This window comes from Mesocricetus auratus, unplaced genomic scaffold (assembly GCF_017639785.1).
Source record: "Mesocricetus auratus isolate SY011 unplaced genomic scaffold, BCM_Maur_2.0 Super-Scaffold_100014, whole genome shotgun sequence".
Classification (NCBI taxonomy): Eukaryota; Metazoa; Chordata; class Mammalia; order Rodentia; family Cricetidae; genus Mesocricetus; species Mesocricetus auratus.
In genome coordinates, this window is record NW_024429197.1 from 8,861,083 (window position 1) to 8,883,017 (window position 21,935).

Here is a 21,935-nt window from a genome sequence, read left to right on the forward strand (position 1 = left end):
TGGGCTGGTGCAGCATACCCCTGAAGAGGCCCGAGAAGTGGCCTGCTCCCCCTCACCGCCTCTCCCACCACACAGGGAATCGTTTTCTTTCCAAGCTCCTCCTGGGGCCTTGAGTGTGGGCAGTCAGCCACGTATATGAGACTATTTCATGGTAATAACAAATGAGTCCATGGCCTGCTGGAAAGCAGAGGGAAGGCTGGGCCTGCTGGACCCATCAAGGCTGCCTCCTCCTGGCTTCTGCCCAAGATCATCTCAGGTTCTCTGGACTTCGTTGGTTTCTTTTGGGGTGATAAATCCCCACTGTTCCCTCCCCTTGGATTTCCAGAGTCAGCATGCTCAGGACAGCTACTTACATCATTTGCAACCACAGAAATGGCAAGTGAGGAAGGAAAGAGTTAAGGCCACCACTCAGGGTACCCAGCCTCCTGTCTGTTCCCGCTATCCTCAAGCCTGGCTTCAGCCTCTCTGGAGACCCAATCCCATCTGCCCAGGATAATCCACTGACTCCAAACACACACACACCACACAGACAATACCCACAAGCATATACCACACAGGCACATGCATATATACAAACACACCACATATGTACCACATAGACACACACATATATACAAATATACCAAACGCATACACCCACACCAGATACATACACATATATGCAGACATATGCCACACAGACATACACAAGCACACACTGCACTCAGATGTACACCACACAAACTCATACATAAACATAGCCAAAACACATACCACACAAATAGACACCATAAACATATACCATACAAATAGACACAATAAACATATACCATACAGATCTATGTATACACACAAACTTGTACAAAACAACATACCACACAAACAGCATAGCCCCTATCACCTTGATCTGCACAAATCAACTAAGATTTCCCAGGGTGCTCTGTGGCTGCAGTCTGACCTGTGACTCACTCTTACTCTTCTTCCCCGGCCTTTCATGAAGGGCCAGCATTCACTGCTGGGTTCTCCAGACAGAGTCATACCTGCCACCAAATCAAGAGATACACACACACACACACACACACACACACACACACACACTACACACACACACACACACACACATACACAGACACACATACACACCACACACACACATACACATCACGCACATACACACACCACACACATGCATACACACAAAGACACACACACATGCACACATACACCACACACACAGACATGCATATGTATGTACAGACACTCATATGTATTTCCCAGCATCTTATTAAGTCATAACTTTGTAATGGAAAAGGAAAACACAGACTACGAGGAACTCCAAACTACATGAATGAGCCTGCAAAGCCCCTGAGAAGGAGCCCAAGGCGCGGCTGCCCTCTTTTGATTTCTATTCCAATAGCTTCAATACAGAAGAGTTGCTCTTCATCTATTTTTAAATCTCAAGTGATTTTTAAAAGAAAATCAGCCCTTTTCAATGAATAACCAGGGTCTTTGTCATCATCCTGCTAAGGGCAGATGAACTATGGCCCCGAGGGCCCTGTGCAAGGATACAGGACGCTTGGCTCAAGATCCTCTGGTTCTCGCTTGGGTTCCTTCAGCCCACCCAAGTCGGATTGGGTGGCAGCTGACCAGATGCTGGCCACAGGCCGCTATTTGAGCCTAGCCAATGATAAATGTGCTAATTCTTCTTGTCATCTTTTCCTTGCAGATCATGTCTCAGTTGGAGGACTTGGGGACAGTTTTTATGAATATCTGATCAAGTCCTGGTTGATGTCCGCCAAAACAGATACAGAGGCTAAAAATATGTACTACGAAGCCTTGGAGGTAAGAGAAGTTTCCTGCCGCCCGCCAAGTGGGCAGCCACCAGTCCTCATGGCCCTGCATACCGGGAGAGGCCATAGAATGAGCAAGGAGGGACAGGGAAGATCTCCCAGCCACGCTCCCCAGACTCTGGAGACAGCTGCGTGTTCCTCCCGCATGCTCAGAAACCCGGGCTCAGGCAGGTCGGGCCATTTGTCCGAGGTCTCATAGGAAGTGACAGTCCGATTTAGGAAGCTTAGTTTAAGCCCTCCCCCAACAGTCTCTAGGCTTCAGCTAATGTGTCAAAGCCCAAATGGCAGCCAGGAGCCCTTGGGGCTCCAAAGCGAGATCTTCAGCTGTCGTTCTGTAAACCAGAGGTGACACCAGCTAGAGAGAGTGGCATCCAGGATGTGTAGAGCTTGCTCTTCTGCTTGTTCTCCCCATGTGGATGCAAGCCAAGATCAAGAGAGAGGAGGATACTTGCCCAAGGCCACACAGCGCTGAACTAGCAGAGTTAGTGCTGCTGCTCGCTGCGTGTCTCTTCATGGGGCGTGGAGTGAAGAGTGGGTCCCTCCAAAGAGGAATATTCAGAACTGGAGCTGTAGATGCCTGTGAATCCAATAGGTGGAAAAGCACGTGGCAAGAGCTGGAGAGATGGTTCAGTGGTTAGAGCACTGGCTGCTCTTCCAGAGGACCTGGGTTCACCTCCCAGCACCCACATGGCGGCTCACAACCATCTGTAGCTCTAGTTCCGGGAGATATAACTCCATCCTCTGACCTCCCTGGGCACTTGAACACACATGGTGCACAGACATACATTCAGGCAAAACACTCATAAAGTAAAAATAATAAATCTAGCCAGGCAATGGTGGTGCACACCTTTAATTCCAGCACTCAGAAGGCAGAGGCAGGTGGATCTCTGTGAGTTTGAGGCCAGCCTGGTCTACAGAGTGAGTTCCAGGACAACTAGAGCTGTTACACAGAGAAACCCTGTCTTGAAAAACAAAATAACAACAACAATAATAATAATAATAATAATAATAATAAATCTGTAAAGAATTTATAAGGAAAAGGAAAGGCATGGAGAATGCTCTGAACATCAGTTTCCCCATGAAGTTAGTTGGATTCCTTGTCCCATTGCTTTTCTCTGGAACACCACCTCGTGTCCTTTAAAGTGAGTTCCCCTTTGCCCTGCCTCTAAATCAGTTCTGCACACAGCATCCATGGGGCTGGAGGGGTTGCTCCTCTCCTTGCTACTCCCCTTACTCCTGGAGTTCATCGTGACCCCCTCCCTCACGCACTGGGTCCTGCCTGATGGGGACCCTGTCAATCATTAGGGCTGTATCACTTCACTCTTGCCCCTCTGCCTCCTCGGGTGCATCAGGCCATTCCCATTCCCACATCAGGACCTTTGTACATGCCGACCCCTCTACCCAGAATGCCATTCAAAAGCCAGGTCCTTTAGACTGGCCAACTCTTCCCTCATAAACTGCCTAAGTGACTTTCCCAGCCTCTCCATCACATGCCCAGGCGTATTCTCTTCTTCATTTGTAACAGAACCAGAAACGAATGCTTACAAACATTTGCTCACCTAATCCTTGCTGATCTTTCCCAATCCCAAATACATTGTGAGTTCTCTCACTGACAATCCTTTATCCTTGTTAACCGCATAAGCCTCACTCCTGAAACAGACTGGCAATGGTAGGCACACAGTAACTGTTATATGAACAAGTAGGTGCTGAGTGATGGATAAGAACGGTGAGTGGGTGGTTGGATGGATGGATGAGTGGGTGCATGGGTGGATAGATGTGAACAGTTGCACTGAGAGATTGCGGGATGGATGGGTGAGTTGGCAGATTGATATAAACAGTTGGGTAGCTAGATAGATGGGCGGACAGAAAGATGGGTAGATGGATTTGTGAGTGGTATTTGGAAATGTGGACAGATGTGAACAGTTGGGTGGAGAGATGGATGGGTGGAGAGGTGGATAGATGGACATATGAGTGGACTGGTAGATTGGTATGGACAGCCAGATGGATAGATGGAAGGATGGACAAATGGGTGGTTGGCCTGATAGATATATGAGTGGGTGGACACATGAGTGGATTGGTGTGAACACTTCACACAGTCAAACAGATGCATGAATGAGTTAGTGGGTAGATGGGTGCATAGATAGATAGATGGACCAGTGAATAGATGAGTCGGTGGGTGGGTGGATAGAGAGGTGGACGATGGACAGCTGAGTAGGTGGGTGGTTGGGCGGGCAGATTGATGTGAACAGTTGAATGGATGGATCCATGCTTGGATGAGTTGATGGGTAGATAAGTGGGTTTAGAAATGAATGGATGGATAGATGGACTGATGAAGAGATCAATGGGAAATGGGATATATTGGGGGAGGGGTATATTGATGTGGACAGTTGGTTGGATGCATGGCTGGGTGGATGGAGAGTCTCTAAGCATTGTTTGATGGCATGAGTCTGTATGGAAGTGGTAGTGCTTCTGGAAGCACACTGCAGCAGACTGCTGAAGCTGTGGACCTCTTAGGCTATGGCCTCTGCCTGGCTCCCTGATCTCTTAGGCTATGGCCTCTGCCTGGCTCCCTGACCTCTTAGGCTATAGCCTCTGCCTGGCTCCCTGACCTCTTAGGCTATGGCCTCTGCCTGGCTCCCTGACCTCTTAGGCTATGGCCTCTGCCTGGCTCCCTGACCTCTTAGGCTATGGCCTCTGCCTGGCTCCCTGGTGTGAGGCCCTGTCATGAAGCAGTGCAGCTCAGCTCACTCCATCCTGGTCCTGTCTGCCCTTGGCTTTGACCAGCGTCCCCTGTAGGAGGATAACTTTCTTCTCTTCCTGCAGCTCTCTGCAGAGTAAACATGAAGTTAACGAGTGCACTGCCTCCCGGCCCTTAGGGCACACTATGGCTTCAGCTTCAAGGGGAGAGATGGCCATGAATTATTAAGCAGTCTGGGAGTCTCAGAAGGCATGGCTGAGTAGAGAGAACTCGCTCCCACATTTGATCTTCTGTAAGGAGCCTGGGGCTGCAGACCCTGAGTGAAGGTCAGGCCTCTGGCAGGTCTAGGGCTTTGAAGAATATTCTAGTGGTCCCGGCCTTACTGGCATGCTGGAATCACTTAGGTAACTCAGACCTCTTCTCAGGCTGTACCCAAGAAATGGTACTAGAACCTCTGGGGTGGCCCAGGGATGGTTCTGTGGAGCTTTCCAGAGATCCCTGTGTGAGCAAGGGCTGGGAACCTGCAGGCTCAACCTGGGTCCAGTTGGGATGGGTGGGAGGGTTCAGGACCCCCACAGATATACCCTTGAGACTCATAAGATGAAGGCACTTAAGGAAGTCAAGGAGGGCCTCATAGCTGTGACCTCCTACTAGGTCCCTGTATTAGATCCACCTTAAAGATAATGAAACCAAGATCCAAAAAGACCTAGTCACATCACAGCAAAAACCAAGGCAGGAGTAGGGGCCTGCCTGATGCTAACCCTGCTGTTCATGCCTGCACTGTAAGTCACTTGGGTCCAGTAAGAGGACTCAGGTGGGCTTCCCAAGAGGCATAGGAAGGAACTGCCTGGGACAGCCACCAGGCCAGGTCAGAGTGCCCTCTCCTTCAGCCCTCACCACTATCCTGTGTGTGAGCTTGCATTCCCATTCTACGGATGAGCAAAGTGAGTCTTCAGAAAAGTGGGAAGCAGCTCAAAGGCAACCAGACCTCCCTGTACGCAAACTCAGCCCCTCTGTGGCTTTAGGCTTCAGTCTGGACTAAGCAGATAGTTTGGCCTGTAAAGTGCTTGCCGCACAGGGTGAGGACCAGAGCCCAGCATGGTGGCACACATTTGTAATCTCAGGGCTGGGGAGGCAGAGGTGAGGGTCCTGAGGGGTCCCTCTGGCCAGCTAGTCTAATCAACAAACCCAAGATCCCTAAAAACCAAGGTGGACAGCTCTTGAGAAATACCTATGGCTCACCTCTGGCCTCCACATATATGTGCACACATTACAAACATACCCACACATGCACCAGACGCACATGAACATGCACATATGAACACAAACAGAATGAAGCCTGGCTTCTATATCCACCTCTGCTTGTCTCTATCATAGTGAGAGACACCAATCTGTAGTTTCCTTAGACAGGCCGTTACTCAGCCTGGGACTCAGCCAGCCTGTGGGAGGGCGTCTAGAAGGTGCTGTTTTCCAGGCCTGTGGCATGGCATCCAGGCTTCTCCTCACATGTCCGTTTTATCACGTCCAACACATAGGTAGGTTCTGAGACCCTGGATCCACCCTGATGCCCAACTCCTGCAGTTGCCCATATGTCTACCCCCTACAGTTGCCCAGATGCCTGCCCCCTGCAGTGACCCTTAACAGACCAGCTGCTGGGACCCCACTCTCCCCAGGAGCCAGTGCTGAGCCTGGAGCAGCTCTGCCTAGCAGCTGGTGGCACCCCAGGCCTCAGCACGCTCCCCCACATGGAGCTGGCGCCCTAGCAAGGCACCTCATCAGTCCCTTTCCCATCTGCCACTCAGCAAGGGTCCCGCAGCCAGACCCCCAGCCCTGGTCCTGACAGGAGAGGAAAAGGAAAAGCAGATCCTGAAGCCAACACCATCTTCTCCTGCCAGGTCCTGCTTAGTGACCGATGGCTGTGTCAAGCGACACTCAGATAAAAGCACTGAATGTGATCATGCTCCAAGCGGAGAGCCGGGAGGTGGCCTAAGAGGGCTGACCCCTCCAAGAACCACAGCATGCTAGGGGTGGGGGTGGGGCATGCACAGACGGAGGTGACAGCCTTCCCTGACCTCCTGTGCAGAGCAGAGCACCCATACTCCCATCTCGAAACCTCACTGCTGATCCCTCTTCCTGACTGCTGATCACAGTCATTCCTATGTGCGTTCGACAGAGACATCTGCACCCAGAGCTAGGCCCAACCACAGTGCTTCTGTGTCCCCAGCCCTTGGCCCAAAAAAGACTCCAGCCCTCTTGGGAAAAGGCCAGTGAGGCTGGGAAGGGACGCGGGTAGAGGTCAGGAGACGGACTGCAGAGGGCTCATGGCAGCACTTGTTGGAGATTGAAGCAAAGAGGCAAAGCTGACAGAGAGAGCATGGAACCTGTGCCACACAGCAGAACTGATAGAAAAGAGATTTGAACTCACAGAATGTGTGCCCGGCAATCAGTCTAGAAAACCAGTCACTCCTTGGCATCTGGACTCAGGGTCCCTTTGAGGCCTAGTGGGGCCTTCTTCAAATGGTGCCAAGAATGTATTGTGGTTGCGCAAAAGCCAATAGTTTGCTTAAGAGTGGCTTGTGGGGCTGGAGAGATGGCTCAGCAGTTAAGAGCACTGGCTGCTCTTCCAGAGATTCTGAATTCAATTCCCAGCAACCACATGGTGGCTCACAACCATCTATGATGGGATCTGATGCCCTCTTCTGAGAAGCAGGCATACAGGTAGACAGAGCACTCATACTTAAAAAATACATAAATAAAATTTTTTAAAAAGAATAGATTGGTGGGCACTGGGAATGGAGGCAGAGGACCAGTAATGTTTCCATGGATCTTCAGCTACAACCAGGACTCACAGGCCTCTGGGTCGTGTAGACAGCACCCAGCTTCAGAGTTCCTGGTACTTTTGGCAGAAGGCGCCCCAACATCATGAGTCAGTTCTCAGGAGCCCCTTTCTACCAAAGAGAGCCTGCGCGCTAGCAGAAGGAGCGGAGCCCCCGTGGGTGATGAGGGTGAGCAGATCCTCCCACGCCCAGCACAGAAGGCAGAAGCACTGCTGAAGCCCTGGACAGAGGCAAAGGCTCATCTTCTGATGAGATACGGGGCCTCCCTCCCACAAAGACGCTTAGCCACAGGAAGGCTGGGAGCCCAGTGTGGATACTGGAGCCCATACAGGCCAGCAGCCTTCGGGCCAAGCCCTTCAGCACAGGCTACAGCCGAAGGACAGCTCCGTTCATCTTTATTTTACTCATTGTGATTACTATTGGATCAGGAAACCAGACTCAGGTGGACAAGTTTGCACAACAGGTATTTTTACCTGCAAGCCATCTCACTGGTCCCCAATGTAAAGATCTAAGTGTCCTTTAAAACACTGATTTTTTTCTAACCTTTGGATTTTTTCTTGCTTTCATTTTATGTGCATGGTGTCTGTGTGCCGTGTGCATGCGGTGCCTGCAGAGGCCATGTGAGTTCTGGGAATGAACCTGGGGATTCTAGAAGAGCAGCCAGTGCTTTTAACCTCTGAACCATCTCTCCAGCCACAAAATGTAGATTTAAAAGGCCTGTGTTACGTCCTAGCTCCCAGAAGGACCTCCCACTACTCTGGGAGGCAGGGCCCTGCAGAGAAACCCTGCCAGTTTCCATGCAGCTCACTTATGTCTTCAATTTTCTCCTCCCCCCCTCACTGTGCTGTCCTCCCCACTCTCAGGCCATAGAGACCTATTTGGTGAATGTCTCTCCTGGGGGTCTGACCTATATAGCTGAGTGGCGAGGGGGAATTCTGGATCACAAGATGGGACACCTGGCCTGCTTCTCAGGGGGCATGATTGCCCTTGGTGCTGAGGATGCCAAGGAAGACAAGAAGGCCCACTACCGAGAGCTCGCAGCCCAGATCACCAGAACATGCCATGAGTCCTATGCGCGCTCAGGTAACTCTGCAGAGGAAAAGGTAGCAGCCGATACCCAGGCCAGACACCTGGAAGCACTGGCCAGAGCAGCCGAGCAATGGAGGGGTGGGGAGCTCTTATTGTCATCTCCCTGGGAAGTTTCCAGAATTTGAGTGAGAGGCACGCATCCTGCCACTGACTGTGCCATGTCCAGCACTGAGAGGTGTCACTACTGGCACACACTCACGCACAAATAGAGAAACTGAGGCTCAGAGATGACTTACTTGACCAAGGTTCCACAGGAGGCAGGGATTGGAGGGTCCTCCAGGACCTGTGGCAGATTAACAACTGAGCCCTGCAAGTTCCCTGCCTGCAAGGGTTCCTCTGCCTGTCCTTTGTACCCATGCGACTCTCACCCCTGTCAGGTCACTCTTTGATTCAAGACCACCGACAAGTTTAACATCTGTTTACACACACCTGGCACTTACCAAAGCTGTCCAATAGTCAGTCTAGTGGTGTGAGCCCCAAGCCTCAGTTTTAGACCTGGTGAAAGAGTCAGCCCAGAGAAGGGGAACCGACTTAAGGAAAGTTCCTCCGAAGTGAGTGGCTGAGCCTGACTGAGAACCAGGCCCTGAGACACACACACACACACACATCCTGCATTGTGCTCCTCTGAAAGTGTACTTACTGCCCAGCCTCAGGAGCTGCCTATCAGAGCCACAGTCCTAGCCTCGGGTGAACGAGAGACTCCACACTGTGCTCCGAGCCTGTTTTCTCCAATGGGGAGAGCAGCATGCAGCTGCCCGGGCCATGCCAGATACACGAGCCAGCATCCAAGCAGCCCTGTAAGAAGAGGCTTTGATACATCCCGGGGCTGGAGCTGGTTCCAAGTGGGTCCTGGGAAGTCATTTTCGTGCTGGGCCTGAAATCGGGCCTCCCATTCTTTTCCGGTGCTGGCTGAGCCAGGGTCATAAACAAATGGGAAATCTCAGGAATAATAAAGAGCTGTTTGTCTGGACAATCATCCAGAGCTGTAAAAGACAGCCGCTTAATCGAGCATATTGTCCCAACCAGCCTGGCTCACCCACTGCCGGCTGTACAGCCACAGCCTCCCTCACCCCATTAGGAACTTGGCAAAAGCACCGTTTCCCAGTGACAGAGCCTTGGTGCCATCTGAAAAGACTGAGTGGGGGTCAGGGCAAGGGGCTGAGCCCAGTTGACTCTTCTTCTGAGACGCTAAGCCTCCAAAGTGCCAAAAGGCCCTAGAGGAAGTTCCCCACCCCGGTGCCTCATGAGTGCCAAGACCAAGCAGGAGGAGAGGACATACGCAGCCCAGCTCAGCCATGACTCACTGTGTGGCCTTGAATAAAATGCTTACCCTCTCTGATCCTGTTTCCATATGTGTGAGCGAAGACTCACCCTTAGCAAAAAGAGAGAGAAACATGAAGGACTGTGATCATGTAAGGCACCTGGCCGAACCCTTGAAATCACAAATGGCCGCTGTGCTGTTCTTTTCAATTATGGTCCTGTAGAAAACAAAATGGCAACAGACAGCCCCCACACAAAACCTGGACCCCCATCAAGGCAAGCGCCCTCTGCCTAGGCAGGTGCTTTCCCGGGCTCCTGTCATGGTTAGGGTTTCTCCTGCGGTGATAAAACACCATGAGCAAAAACAACCTGAGGAGGGATTTATTTGGTCTTTGTACAGCTCTCGGGTCACGCCCCATCACTGAGGGAAGTCAGGGCAGGAACCTGGAGGCAGGAAGTGGAGTACAGACCACGGAGGAACACCACTTCTTCCCAGGCCTGCTCAGCTTGCTTATATAACCCAGGACCACCTGTCCGGGGATGGCACTGCCCCCCTTGGACTGGGCCCTCCCACATTAACCACCAAATAGTAGACACCCCACAGCCTTGCCTCCAGGTCAACCTTACAGACACAGTTTCTCAGTTAAGATCCCTCATCCCAGCTATGTCTAGATTCGAGACAAGCTGACAATAACCAGCCAGCCGACCCTGATGTTCCCGTAGCCCTGCTCAGTGTCCTCCCAGGTGGTGGCGGGTCTGTGAAAGGGAGGGAGGCACTAGAGGCACGTTGGGATAATAAAGGATCTGGTAGGGCCTACAACCCCAACTTTTTCTGTGGGGAGAGGGTTGAGTACGGGTCTAAAATGTAGCCCTAGTTTGCCTGTAACTCATTATGGAGACCAGGCTGGCCTCAAAATCAGAGAGATCCGCTTGCTTCTGCCCCCGAAAGCTGGCATTTTAGGTGTGTGCTACCACACCTAGCTGACCTGCTGACGTCTTTGAGCTTCAATGGGCTTGAGGCTGTGGAGGCTGCGCAGCTTAGTGCACCCCCAAGAGGCAGTTGGTAGGCCTACCCCATGCCAGCACTCGGGCCAGGCACCCAGGTGTAGCCTAGGCGGGATCCACAGAAGCAGGAAGTAAGAGTTCTGATGGTTCTTGCTGATCTGTCCCCACAGACACCAAGCTAGGGCCTGAGGCCTTCTGGTTCAACTCCGGCCGAGAGGCGGTGGCCACGCAGCTGAGCGAGAGCTACTACATCCTGCGACCTGAGGTGGTGGAGAGCTACATGTACCTGTGGCGGCAGACACATGACCCCATCTACAGGGAGTGGGGCTGGGAGGTGGTGATGGTGAGTGTGGGGGCAGCAGGTGTCCCTGGGAAGCCACAGTCGGGGCCTTAAAGCCTCTGACTCAGGAACTATAGGAAGGCGGCCAGGCTGTCCTTTGGCCAAGGGATAGGATGGTAGAGTTAGTTGTTCAAGAGGCTATAGAGCCAAGAGCACAGCTCTGGGAAAGCTTCCCTGAGGCAAGGCTGAAGTTACTAAGGTGGGTCTCAATGTCTGTGACCTTAGGGACAAGGCTGGTGGCCACCCCTATTACCACCTGGTTTCTAGGCCCTGACCCCAGAGCTTGGATTAGTTGCTTGAGATACCTCCTTTGAAACAAGTCCAGCTGCCAGCCAGCAGCTCGCTCTGCTCAGTGTCTAGCCACCGCCAAACTCCCTGGTCTTCCCTCCATTTCAAGCACTAGTTAGAAACCTGGCCCTCCCAGTGTGTCTTAGTCACTGTTCTATTGCTGTGAAGAGACACCATGACCACGGCAACTCTTATAAAGGAAAGCATTTACTTGGGGCTGGCTTACTGTTTCAGGGGTATAGTCCATGATTATCATGGCAGGAAGCATGGCAGCTGGAATGATGAGAGAGAGAGAGAGAGAGAGAGAGAGAGAGAGAGAGAGAGAGAGAGAGAGAGAGAGAGAGAGAGAAACTGGAATAGGCTCTTAAAACCTCAAAGCCCACCCCCAGTGACACACTCCTCCAACAAGGCCACACCCACTCTAACAAGGCCACACCTCCTACTCCTTGGGACTAAGCATTCAAGTATGTGAGACTGTGGGGGCCATTCTTATTCAAATCACCACATAGGGGTAGCTGGCAAAGACGTGGGATATGCTTCTGGAACATGCTTCCAGAATATTCTCTGATGGGTGCTACCTTCTCTGTCTCTCTTCCCACAAGCCTCTGCCCATGCCACCAGCTTTGGGGACAGGCTCTTCTTGTGCACACTCAGGGCCGGGCATCGCTTACACTTAGGATCCATCCAGGGTCCTCTTCCCTGGAGCCCTGGCTCTTGACCTTCAAAGGCCAAATGTTTTGTGCGCAGCCCCAGATCCAGTGTTGGATGTAGAGGGGGCAGGAGGAAGCATGGCGGGGCCCCCAAAGGGCATCTCAGCAGTGCCTGTGTCTGAGGGGCCCCCAGAGGCAATGCACCTGCGCCTCCCCCTCTCTGAGTCAAAGCACCATACATAAGATTGGGGTCAAGAGGCCCCTGAGGCAAGCTCTAATTCTGATAAGATTTGTTATTGTAGGAGTGTCAGGGCTCTGGAGAGAGTTTAGCTGCACAGACATAGGGCGTTGCCCTGTTAGAAGATTTTGAGAAAGGGGAAAGTCCCACAACATGTAGTTTGTAAGTGAACCACAGTATGCTCCTGCAGTCAGATTCCTAAGTGGCAGGGAAGGGGAAAGACCCATTTTGCCATTTGTGACTGCAGCCACAGCAGGTGGCCTGTCATCCCCAGCAGGATGCCTGGTCCGCAGACCCTCCAAAGTACAAAACTGCACCTGTGTGGCCCGGGATGCACACATCCACCCTGACACAGAGACCTCAGCTCCAGGCTTCTGAGTCTGCTCTCTGGATCCCAGTGGCCCCTGCAGACTCCAGCAACCATTCTTGACCTCATCAGCTCTGTGGTCAAAGTGTCAGTTACCTGGTCACCTGGGTCCCGGGAAGGTGGAGAGGCCTGGACTAGATTCAGGCCAGGGAATTGCTCAGTTACCTGGGAAAGCATCGGGGCTCAGTTCCCAGAGTGGGCGAGGGTAATGTGGGCCGGCTGATCCAGGGAGAAGGACCTGGCCTGGACTCCCAGGCGGCTAGCCAGAGGTCAGAATCTGTGTTGTTGCACTCCAGTCACAGGCATCCCTCCCCAAACTAAGGCTGCTCCCTTCCTCCAGGCCCTGGAGAAGCACTGCCGGACAGAAGCTGGCTTCTCGGGGATCCAGGATGTATACAGCAGCAACCCCAACCATGACAACAGGCAGCAAAGCTTCTTCCTGGCGGAGACACTGAAGTGAGTACAGCTGTTCCTGGGTCAGGCCAGTGGCTCAGGAGTCACAGAGAGGGAGCCCATGAGGGGTGGAGGCTTAGGGTCCGCAGGGCTCTCCAGCAGGCTGAGCTCTCTCAAGGCCTAATTCTCCCCCGGAGCCCCAGCACTGACCACAGACGTAGTTTCACAAACCCCTTCACCTGGTCCTTTGCCACTCAGCTCTTCAAAATAGTCACCCCCATGTGACACTGATACTGAGCACCACTGGGGCTGCCCCTGTGACCTCCGCAGGCCAGCTTGGAGTACTTGGCAGTCTCCTGCCTGCTTCCGGTGTAGTCCGCTGCCTACTTGTCCCACTACCCTAGTAGTCATAAGTGTCCACACTGGAGGCTGGGGTCCCCAAAGCCTGGCTGTGTCACTGCTGCACGAATTTAACTGTAGCTTGGGAACTGGGCGAGAGTTTGGGCAGGTGCAGGCCCTGGGCCATCTGACCAAAAGTGAGAGGAGTTCAAAGTCTTCGGGGCTCACAGCAGGGTAGTTAGGGGAATGAAGCAGCTGGTGCGGGCCAGGATTAACCAGACCTTCTGACGCCAGAGCTCTGAATCCGTGTGCTTCCTCAACACCAGCCCTGGCAAGTGTGGCTGGGTGTCCCCTCCTGTGGCCCCCCTTCCCCCCAGGCACTGACTGCTCTCTCACCCCCTGCCCTGCCACACAGATACCTCTATCTTCTGTTCTCTGAAGATAACATGCTGTCACCAGAGGACTGGGTGTTCAACACTGAAGCCCACCCACTGCCTGTCAATCACTCAGACAGCTCCAGCATGACTGGGCACCGCCACTGACCAACTGACTCCCACGCCCGTGTCTCAGGGACGCCTCTACTTTCTTGGGATCCGGGACCGTTCTCAGAGGCACTGAGGATGGAAGGCCCATCGTGGGCAGACCCTGGACAGATGTGCCGGACAGGCGACTTCTTTTCCTCTGTGAGGAGACAGGAGCTGGTGACGCGCCAGCGTCGGGCCCGGGCTGTGGTCCCCGGAGCCCACATTTCCTTTCTACGGGGAGTTTCTGCACCCCCACACCTGCTGTCACGAAGGACTGGAGGTTTGCACACCCACCCCATGTATTTGATTGTCTTCCTTTTTTGGTTTAGGGAGTTGGTTTTGCTTGATTTTGTGTTTTTCCCCTTTTTGAGTTTTATGATGATTATAAATACAATTTTTGAAATCATGCACCTTCTAAAACAGTGTCACCTAACTCAAGGAGACCATAAGTGTTTGCACACGCGCACTCTTACCCATCTGTTTTTAATGCCTCTCACCCGGCACTGATTCTGTTTTACCACGTGTCTCTTACTTTATCATTTGAGGAGGTGCCCCCACCTTTGATTTGGTTCCAAATGTTACAAATCACTAATGCTATTTTCATTACTGTAATGGAAAAATATGTGAAGTAGAATAAAGGAGTTTATTGAATAAGAAATAAGGTTGAACTCATTGCCCACCAGGTGCTCCTGGGAAAAGTGTTACAACAATGTCATCAGAAACAGTCACCAGCCAGCGGAGCTGAGGTGTGATTTAGTCAACCATTCCCGCCTCAGCAATGCTCCCTTCAATTGGCCCGCGTAGACCCAGGAAGTGTGAGGCCAGCCCTTTGGGTAGAGTTGAGTCTGTATTCTCAGATGGAGGATTAGAAGAAGCCCAGAGAGGTAAAGCTGTTTGCCTGAGGTCTCACAGCAAGAAAAAGGCAGAAGTGAGCCCTGTTTCTGGGATCTCCTGGCCACTCTGTCCTTTGTCCATCTGCTATCATTCAGCAATGCTTGATGAGACCAAGGACAAGGCTGGCAGTAAGATGGTTACTGGCCGGCAGTGAGGGTACTCAGATCAGATGGTAGCCGCAGCTCAGCGGAATAGCTTCAACTCATTGGAAATACCAACAAGGAGACATGAGGTTGAGCCAACAATAGACAGGCCCGGGCTCAGTGCTTGCTTAGGGACAATAGGTGACTTTTAAGCCAAGACCCAAACTTAAGTAAGAGCTATAGGAAAGGACATAGTTGGGTGAGGTCTGCCAACCCAGGCCCCCTCCCACTCCCCTGTGCCTACCTCTGCTGCCCCGTGAACGCAGAGGCCATCTGCATAGCAAGGGGTCCATGTCACTACACTGAGGTGCCAGGGGTTCCTTTCCAACCCAGTTCCCTTTGCAGCCTGGCCATACTGTGGCCTGGGTAACACTGAGTCTTTCCCAGCCCCTTTGCTGGGTTAGGTTTGTCAGCTGGCCATCAAAGTATTGGGGCTCTGGGCCTGGGGACTGCCCCCCACCCCCGACTGTGTGAGCCCAGGCAAGTCACCTCACCTCTCTGGGCTCTTATCCATCAGCATAAATTCAACCAGTGAGATGCTCCTGGTACCCTGTGGTTCAGGATGTACTGCATCCTTGTTCCGGAGGCTCAGACACTCCAGCTCCTCCCGAGCAGAGTTGTGCCCCGGCTCTTAGAGCATCAGTCACATTTTAATCAGGTGGCACAGGACGGGGTCTCCTGCTGCCCACAGCACACACTTCAGAGGACAAGGGAAACTCACGGCACAAACTCACTGCACAAACACTGTAGGACAATTTAAAAACCAAGGTAATTAGAAAGAAAACACAGCCGCTATTCTGCTCTCCGGAATGAATACTGTTATATTTTTCTTCTAGACCTTTTTCTATGAATATATAGAATATATATTTTACAAACATGTTATCAGCCTAATGCATACCGTTTTCTTATAACCTGCTTTTGCGCTTAACTATATATTGTGAACCTCTTTCCATGTCAACAAATATACACCTATGTCAGCACTTGTCCTGGTTGCGTAGTTTCCACCGTGTGCCGCCTCATGCTGTGTGCATCTAATGTCCTGACGTTGTGACTTGGGGGCTCTTAGTTACGCAATAACAAAAGTGTGTACTGAATTGCCAGTGAGGGGCTCCTGGAATCTTGGGAACGAAGGAACTGCTAGAAGTCTGGAAAGATGGCTCAGTGGTTAGGGATACTTACTGCTCTTTCAGAGAACTCAGTTTGATCCCAAGCACCCATGTCAGGCAGCTCACAACCACCTGTAACTCCAGCTGCAGTGGATCTGTTCCCTTCTGGATTGTGCAGACACCCACACACATGTGGCAGACTCACACACACATGCACACAAATTATTAAAAAAAAAAAAAAAAGACAGCTGGGCAGTAGTGGCACACGCCTTTAATCCCAGCACTCAGGAGGCAGAGGAGGGTGGATCTCTGTGAGTTCAAGGCCAGCCTGGTCTACAAAGTAAGTTCCAGGACAGCCAAAGTCACATAAGACTAGCCCTGCTTCAAAAGGAAGGAAGGAAGGAAGGAAGGAAGGAAGGAAGGAAGGAAGGAAGGAAGGAAGGAAGGAAGGAAAGAAGGAGACAAGAAAAAGGATGGCTGAGCCCTGCTCACAGCCCACTGGCCCGCAGCAAGGGTGGGAGAGCATCTTGATTGGCACATCCCCCAAGGCCTGAGCATCAGATGTTCACAGAGGGCATGGTGAGGTTCACTCTTACATAAGGGGCCTTGAGCTGAGTGGTAGAGAGAGCAGGAGGCTCCTTTTGCCTGCCTGTGTCCAGAATGGTAAGGAGCTGGGAAGAGCCCCGGCCTCTCCTCCTCCCACCCTGCCCAGCTCATCCCTGGGCTGTGTCAACTAGAATGTCTCTCCCTCCAAGTCCCCAAGCTCCCCCTCTGGGCCCATGTCACATCCTTGTCCTTTGTCTTTCTGCTGGGAGCAACTTGTAAGAATGGATTTTTTAACATGCATCCTCCAGGAAGGTCCTTGCAGGTGGTGGCATACCACCCTTCCAGCACAGAGCACCACAGCAGGGGTAAGAAATAAGGCAGGCCAGAGGCAGCTATAAAAAGACAGGCGCTGGGGATGACTCAGACCCTAGAGGCAGGAGAGAGCCTGTGGCAGGCCCCAGGCTCCCCTTCCCTAGAGCAGTCTGCACCTCACCAGCAGCTCTGTGCCAGCCTCTCTCGGGAGCCCTCACTGCCTGCCCAGGTCCTGAGCCCTGGAGCACCACGTATCAGAGGGCAGAGTCTGGCCAGGTACCACCATCAAACCATGTGCACATGTTCAGAGAGCCAGACACGATGCAGGCGCGGTGGGGGCAGGGGGGGCAAAACTGATGGCTAGGGGGTAAAGGACTTGTCACACAAGCATGAGGCCCTGAGTTCAGATCCCCAGGACCCACGTAATGGCCACACTAAGCAGCACCTGTCTGTAATCCCAGAGGTGGGGACGGGAACCGGTGGCTCCCTGGAGCTCCCTGACCAAACTAGTGAAGTTCAGGGCAAGACCCTGCCTCAATACTACAGTCGAGTGGAGGCCGGAGAGGGGACGGGGGTTAAGAGCGTGGACTGCTCTTTCATAGGACACAGGTTTGGTTATCAGAACCGGTGTTGACACTCCAAAGCTGCCTGTAACTCCAGCTCCACACAATCCAGTGGCCTCTCCTGGACTCCCTGTACTCCTGCACTCCCACTTAACCCACACACAGCTGCACATAAAAATAAAATACAATTTTTATAGTGGGAAGTAATAGAGAAAAACATTAAACGTTAACCTCTGGCACCCACACACATATGCCCATGGGGTACACACACACACACACACACACACACAAAGCTAAACTGGGGATCCTTGGGGAACACCCTGAGACCAAGATGGGGTTCTCACAGTAGGGGTGCAGATTAATCACACAGCACTATCTACACTTGTGCCTGGCCCTGGGTTCCCTCCCCAGCATCCGCAAAGAAATGGACTTCTTTCTCATTGCTTTGGGAGGTGGCAGTCAGCGTGACACGGGGCCGCAGCTGTCCCTGTACCTGCACAGAGCTGAGTGGGCCCCTGTGACTAATGCTTACTCACGGGCTGCTGGTGGCAGAGCACTGTGGTTGCTCGGCTAGAAACACGCTTGGCTTCCTAGGTTTGGAACAATGTTTACACCTGCTCAGCCTGGCTCCTAAATCAGAGCTTCTCAAACTAAATGTGCACACAAAGCACCTGGGGACCTTATTAAAGAGCAAGGTGGGAAGATAGCTCGGTGGACAAAGTGCCTGCCTCCCAAGCGTGAGTACCTAAGTTCAGATCCCCAGACCCCGTGTAAAAAGCCTTTCCCAAAAGCTAAGTTTGAGTGCAACTGAGGGAGATGGACTCCATGTATACACACACACACACACACACACACACACACACACACACACACACACGCAACCAGGCCCTGATGATGTGAGGCCACCCCTAGATTGGCTGGCTTCCCTTTGCACCCCTGGATCCAGGGACAATTATTGGGTGACATCTATAGGTGCCTGAGCTGTATGCAGGACCTACATCCAAGCAGATGTGCCCCGTGACGTCACCTCTGAACAGAGAACAGGGCGAGTGAGACAGGTGACTCCTGGCTGGAGGGATTTCCTGAGGTTCTGTGGCCCAGGATTGACCACGTGCCTCGGGAGGAAGCGCTGATGGCAGGTGCGACAGGAGTGCAGGTTTAATTCTCTTCATTTCCTCTAAACAGCTGCATGTGGTTACAAGCTGCCGTTCAGCCAGCCAGGAATTAGAACTCGGATAGCGAGTGCCCTCCTCAGACCCTGCCCGACTCTCTGCCTCAGCCCCACTGCCAAAGTGAACTGAGCACAAAGCGTTCTGTTTGGGATCTCAAGTGTCCCCTGGCACACAAGTGGTTATTTTTATACTGTTTTCTTCTTTGGCTGTTTGCCGAGGACACCCCTGGGTTTTGTCCCATTTTGGCTTTTCTTGCTCGCAGTTTATCTGCTGAGGTAGGTCAGGGTAAGCTGAGGGAGGAAGGAGTCACCTCAGTGGAGGGCCAACCTAGTCTCTGAAGCCAGGTGGACTCTACCCTGGGCTGTGTGGCCTTGGGCAAGCCCCTTAAGCTCTCTGGGCAAAGCTTCTCAGGTGATGGAAACATTGGGATTACTCAATAGCCCCCTGCAGGAACACCATTCACAGCAGCGACAGTTGTTATTGTTACTATGCCAACGTCTTTGTAAACTGTAGAGCCCCGCTTAAATGGGAGGCAAAACACTGCCATCGGAAGTTCTCCTCTTTTAAACACAATGTTTCAAAACTTAGAGAAAACAGCATGAAGCAGGCCCAGGAGATGGAGCAAACTCTCCAAGCAATAAATCCAATGCTTTTCTGCTATTCTCATTGAGCAAGCGTTTGCCATTAGCCTGAGCTGGCTGAAATTGGGAACCGGAGATGAAGATTTGCTAGCTGCCCAGGGGCTCCAGCTGAAGTCAGGAGGAGGAGGCCAGGCAGGGGCTGCCACGACCGCCTTGGGGGTGTTGGGAGCTCAATTCATCCTGCTGCTTGGGAGGGAGGAGAGGCAGCTAGCTCCTCACCTGCAAAGGGACACGTTGGCACAGGCCAATCAGCTGTTCCCCAGAGGCATCTGTGCCCTGCTGCCTTTCCCCACACACAGTGTCTGACACCCCAAGTCTGGACAGCTCACTCACCGGCCCAAGACAGTCGAATTTTTTGAAACAGGTTCTCGTGTATCCCAGGCTAACCTTGAACTCCCTAGTTGAGGATGACCTCTGTCCCAACAGGACCATGATGTCCCCAGTATGTTGCAGAACAGAACCTAGGACAGTGAGTCTTGTACCAGCTGCCCATCTGACTTTAACTCTTGGAAGGCCCCAGATGTCAAACTGGTATTAGCGGCTTGTGTGGGATTCTTGACTGTCTCCATTTTCCTGTCTGCTCTGGTCCTAGATGGCAAGAGGGTGTGTGTCTTGGGGTCAGGGGGCGTGGGCAAGGGTTATATAAAGGAAAACTCTAAGATAAGGCATTCAATGACCAGCACCCCAAAACTCTCACCAGGGAATCCAGGTGGTCCTCAACCCTGCCCAGTGACGCCCACCCACAACCAACTGGGGGTGTGGCCAGCTCAGTGTTTTTGTTTAAAGGCCCCAGGACGCTGATGGGCTATGATATCGGCTAAGCCAAGGCCTCTGTTCCCACCAGACTAGAATCAGTGTTCTGTGTTCATTTGGGACATCTTTGGGCGTCTGCCTTCTTCCTTTGAAGAGGCACACAGGAACTTCAGGAAGGAAACCACCACCACCACCACTCCCCCACCCCATCCCCCATCTCCCCACTGCACCCCCCCGTCCCTGACACCACAGGAGCCATGTCACGCTCATCCAGGTCCCCAGTACAGATCTGCCTTCTAGCTAATTAGTCCCCGTCCTGCCTGTGCCTGTGAATCCAGCCGAGGCCACTCGCCACTCCCAGGCACAGCGTTCCGCAGCCACACAAGCCAAAGACACTTCTCAGCCTCCTCCGATGACCTCATTGGATCTTGGGGCTTTAGACGCCATTTACAGGCAGCTCTGGAATTGGTAGCCCATGACCTACTTCCCTGTGACCCACAGTCACACAAAAAGGTGACCCCTAACACTAGCAGTGTGGACCAGCCCAGCAGACTGAACCAACCTGGTTTCTCCCTCAAGATGGCGCCAGCAGCCAGTGAGCTAGACACCAGAGTAAGAACTCAGAGCCATACTGCTTCCTCTCTCCCTCCAAGCCACCAGCAAGTGCCAGCTCTGGCTCTAGAATATTCTTTGCACCTTTCAGCCTCTGTCCCTGCACCTGCACTGGCCCAGCCCAGGTGATGTTACTCTCAAGGGACAGCTCCAGCTTTTGTGTCCCCTTTCCCTTCTAGGCTTGTAACTCCATCACTCAGGAAATGGAAGCAGGAGGATCAGAAGTTCAAGGTCACCCTCTGCTACATAGGGAGATCCAGGTCATTGAAGATACATGAGATCTCTCAAAAAAATAGCTTTGCTGATATCATTTACATGCCACAAAATCTATCCATTTGCTGTGTATGATTAATATTTTAGTATATTTATAGTCATTCTGTCATCACCCACATCTAATTTTAGAATACAAAAAGGAAAGAAAAAACTGTCCCCATTAGGAGTGACAAGCGTCCTTCCACCCCAGGACATAGCAACCCCTTATCCACTCTGTCTCCGTGGATCTGCCCACTGTGGACATTTTCTGTTAATGGACTCCCAACATCTGTGGCCTCTGCATCTGGCTACTTTCCCTAAGGCTTAACTATGCTGTAATCTGCATTCAACGGTGAAAATCTGGGTTGTTTCTGCTTTTTTGTCTAGTAGAAGGGCTGTTGCCTTACGTTTTTGCTTTTTTTGTTGGTTGCGTAGTTGGTTGGTTGCCTTTGTTTGGTTTCATTTCGTTTGGTTTTTCAAGACAGGGTTTCTCTGTGTGGTCCTGGCTGTCCTGGAACTCCATCTGTAGACCAGGCTGGCCTCGAACTCATAGAGATCTGCCTGCTTCTGCTTCCCAAGTGCTGGGATTAATGACAGTCACCACCACAACCCGGCTTGGTTTTTTGTTTGTAATGCCTGGAATGAGACTTATGGCCATAGTCTGCCAGAGCCTTGCTGTCACCAAGTCCGTCTGCTGCTGCTCTCACCATCGGTCACTCTGCCTTCTTTGATCTTTTGTTTATTTACTCATTTTGAGATGTATTTAGGGTTTGTGTGTGTGTGTGTTTTAAAGATTAATTTATTTATTACATATACAGTGTTCTGTCTACACGCCAGAAGAGGACACCAGATTGAATCGTAGATGGTTGTGAGCCACCATGTGGTTGCTGAGAATTGAACTCAGGACCCCTGGAAGAGCAGTCAGTGCTCTTAATCTCTGAGCCATCTCTCCAGCCCCTTTTGTGTGTGTTTTACCTGCATGTATATCTGTGCACTATGGGCATGCAGTGCCCACGGAGGCCAGAAGGTGTCATCAGATCCCCCGGAACTGGAGCTACAGACGGTTGTGAGCTGCCATGTGGGT

The 21,935-nt window shown here is 52.0% G+C and overlaps 1 protein-coding gene across 1 annotated transcript in view; it reads left to right on the forward strand.

Annotated features, from left to right (window-relative positions):
- Man1c1 (mannosidase alpha class 1C member 1) overlaps positions 1–15,874 on the forward strand; it is a 142,246-nt gene extending 126,372 nt beyond the window's left edge. Inside the window, exons 8-12 of the mRNA XM_005079590.4 lie at positions 1,706–1,821; positions 8,228–8,447; positions 10,889–11,061; positions 12,942–13,057; positions 13,749–15,874. Coding sequence (XP_005079647.1) covers positions 1,706–1,821; positions 8,228–8,447; positions 10,889–11,061; positions 12,942–13,057; positions 13,749–13,875 — 752 coding nt within the window. The 3' untranslated portion in view covers positions 13,876–15,874. The remainder of the gene's footprint in view (positions 1–1,705; positions 1,822–8,227; positions 8,448–10,888; positions 11,062–12,941; positions 13,058–13,748) is intronic.
- Positions 15,875–21,935: the final 6,061 nt, after the last annotated feature.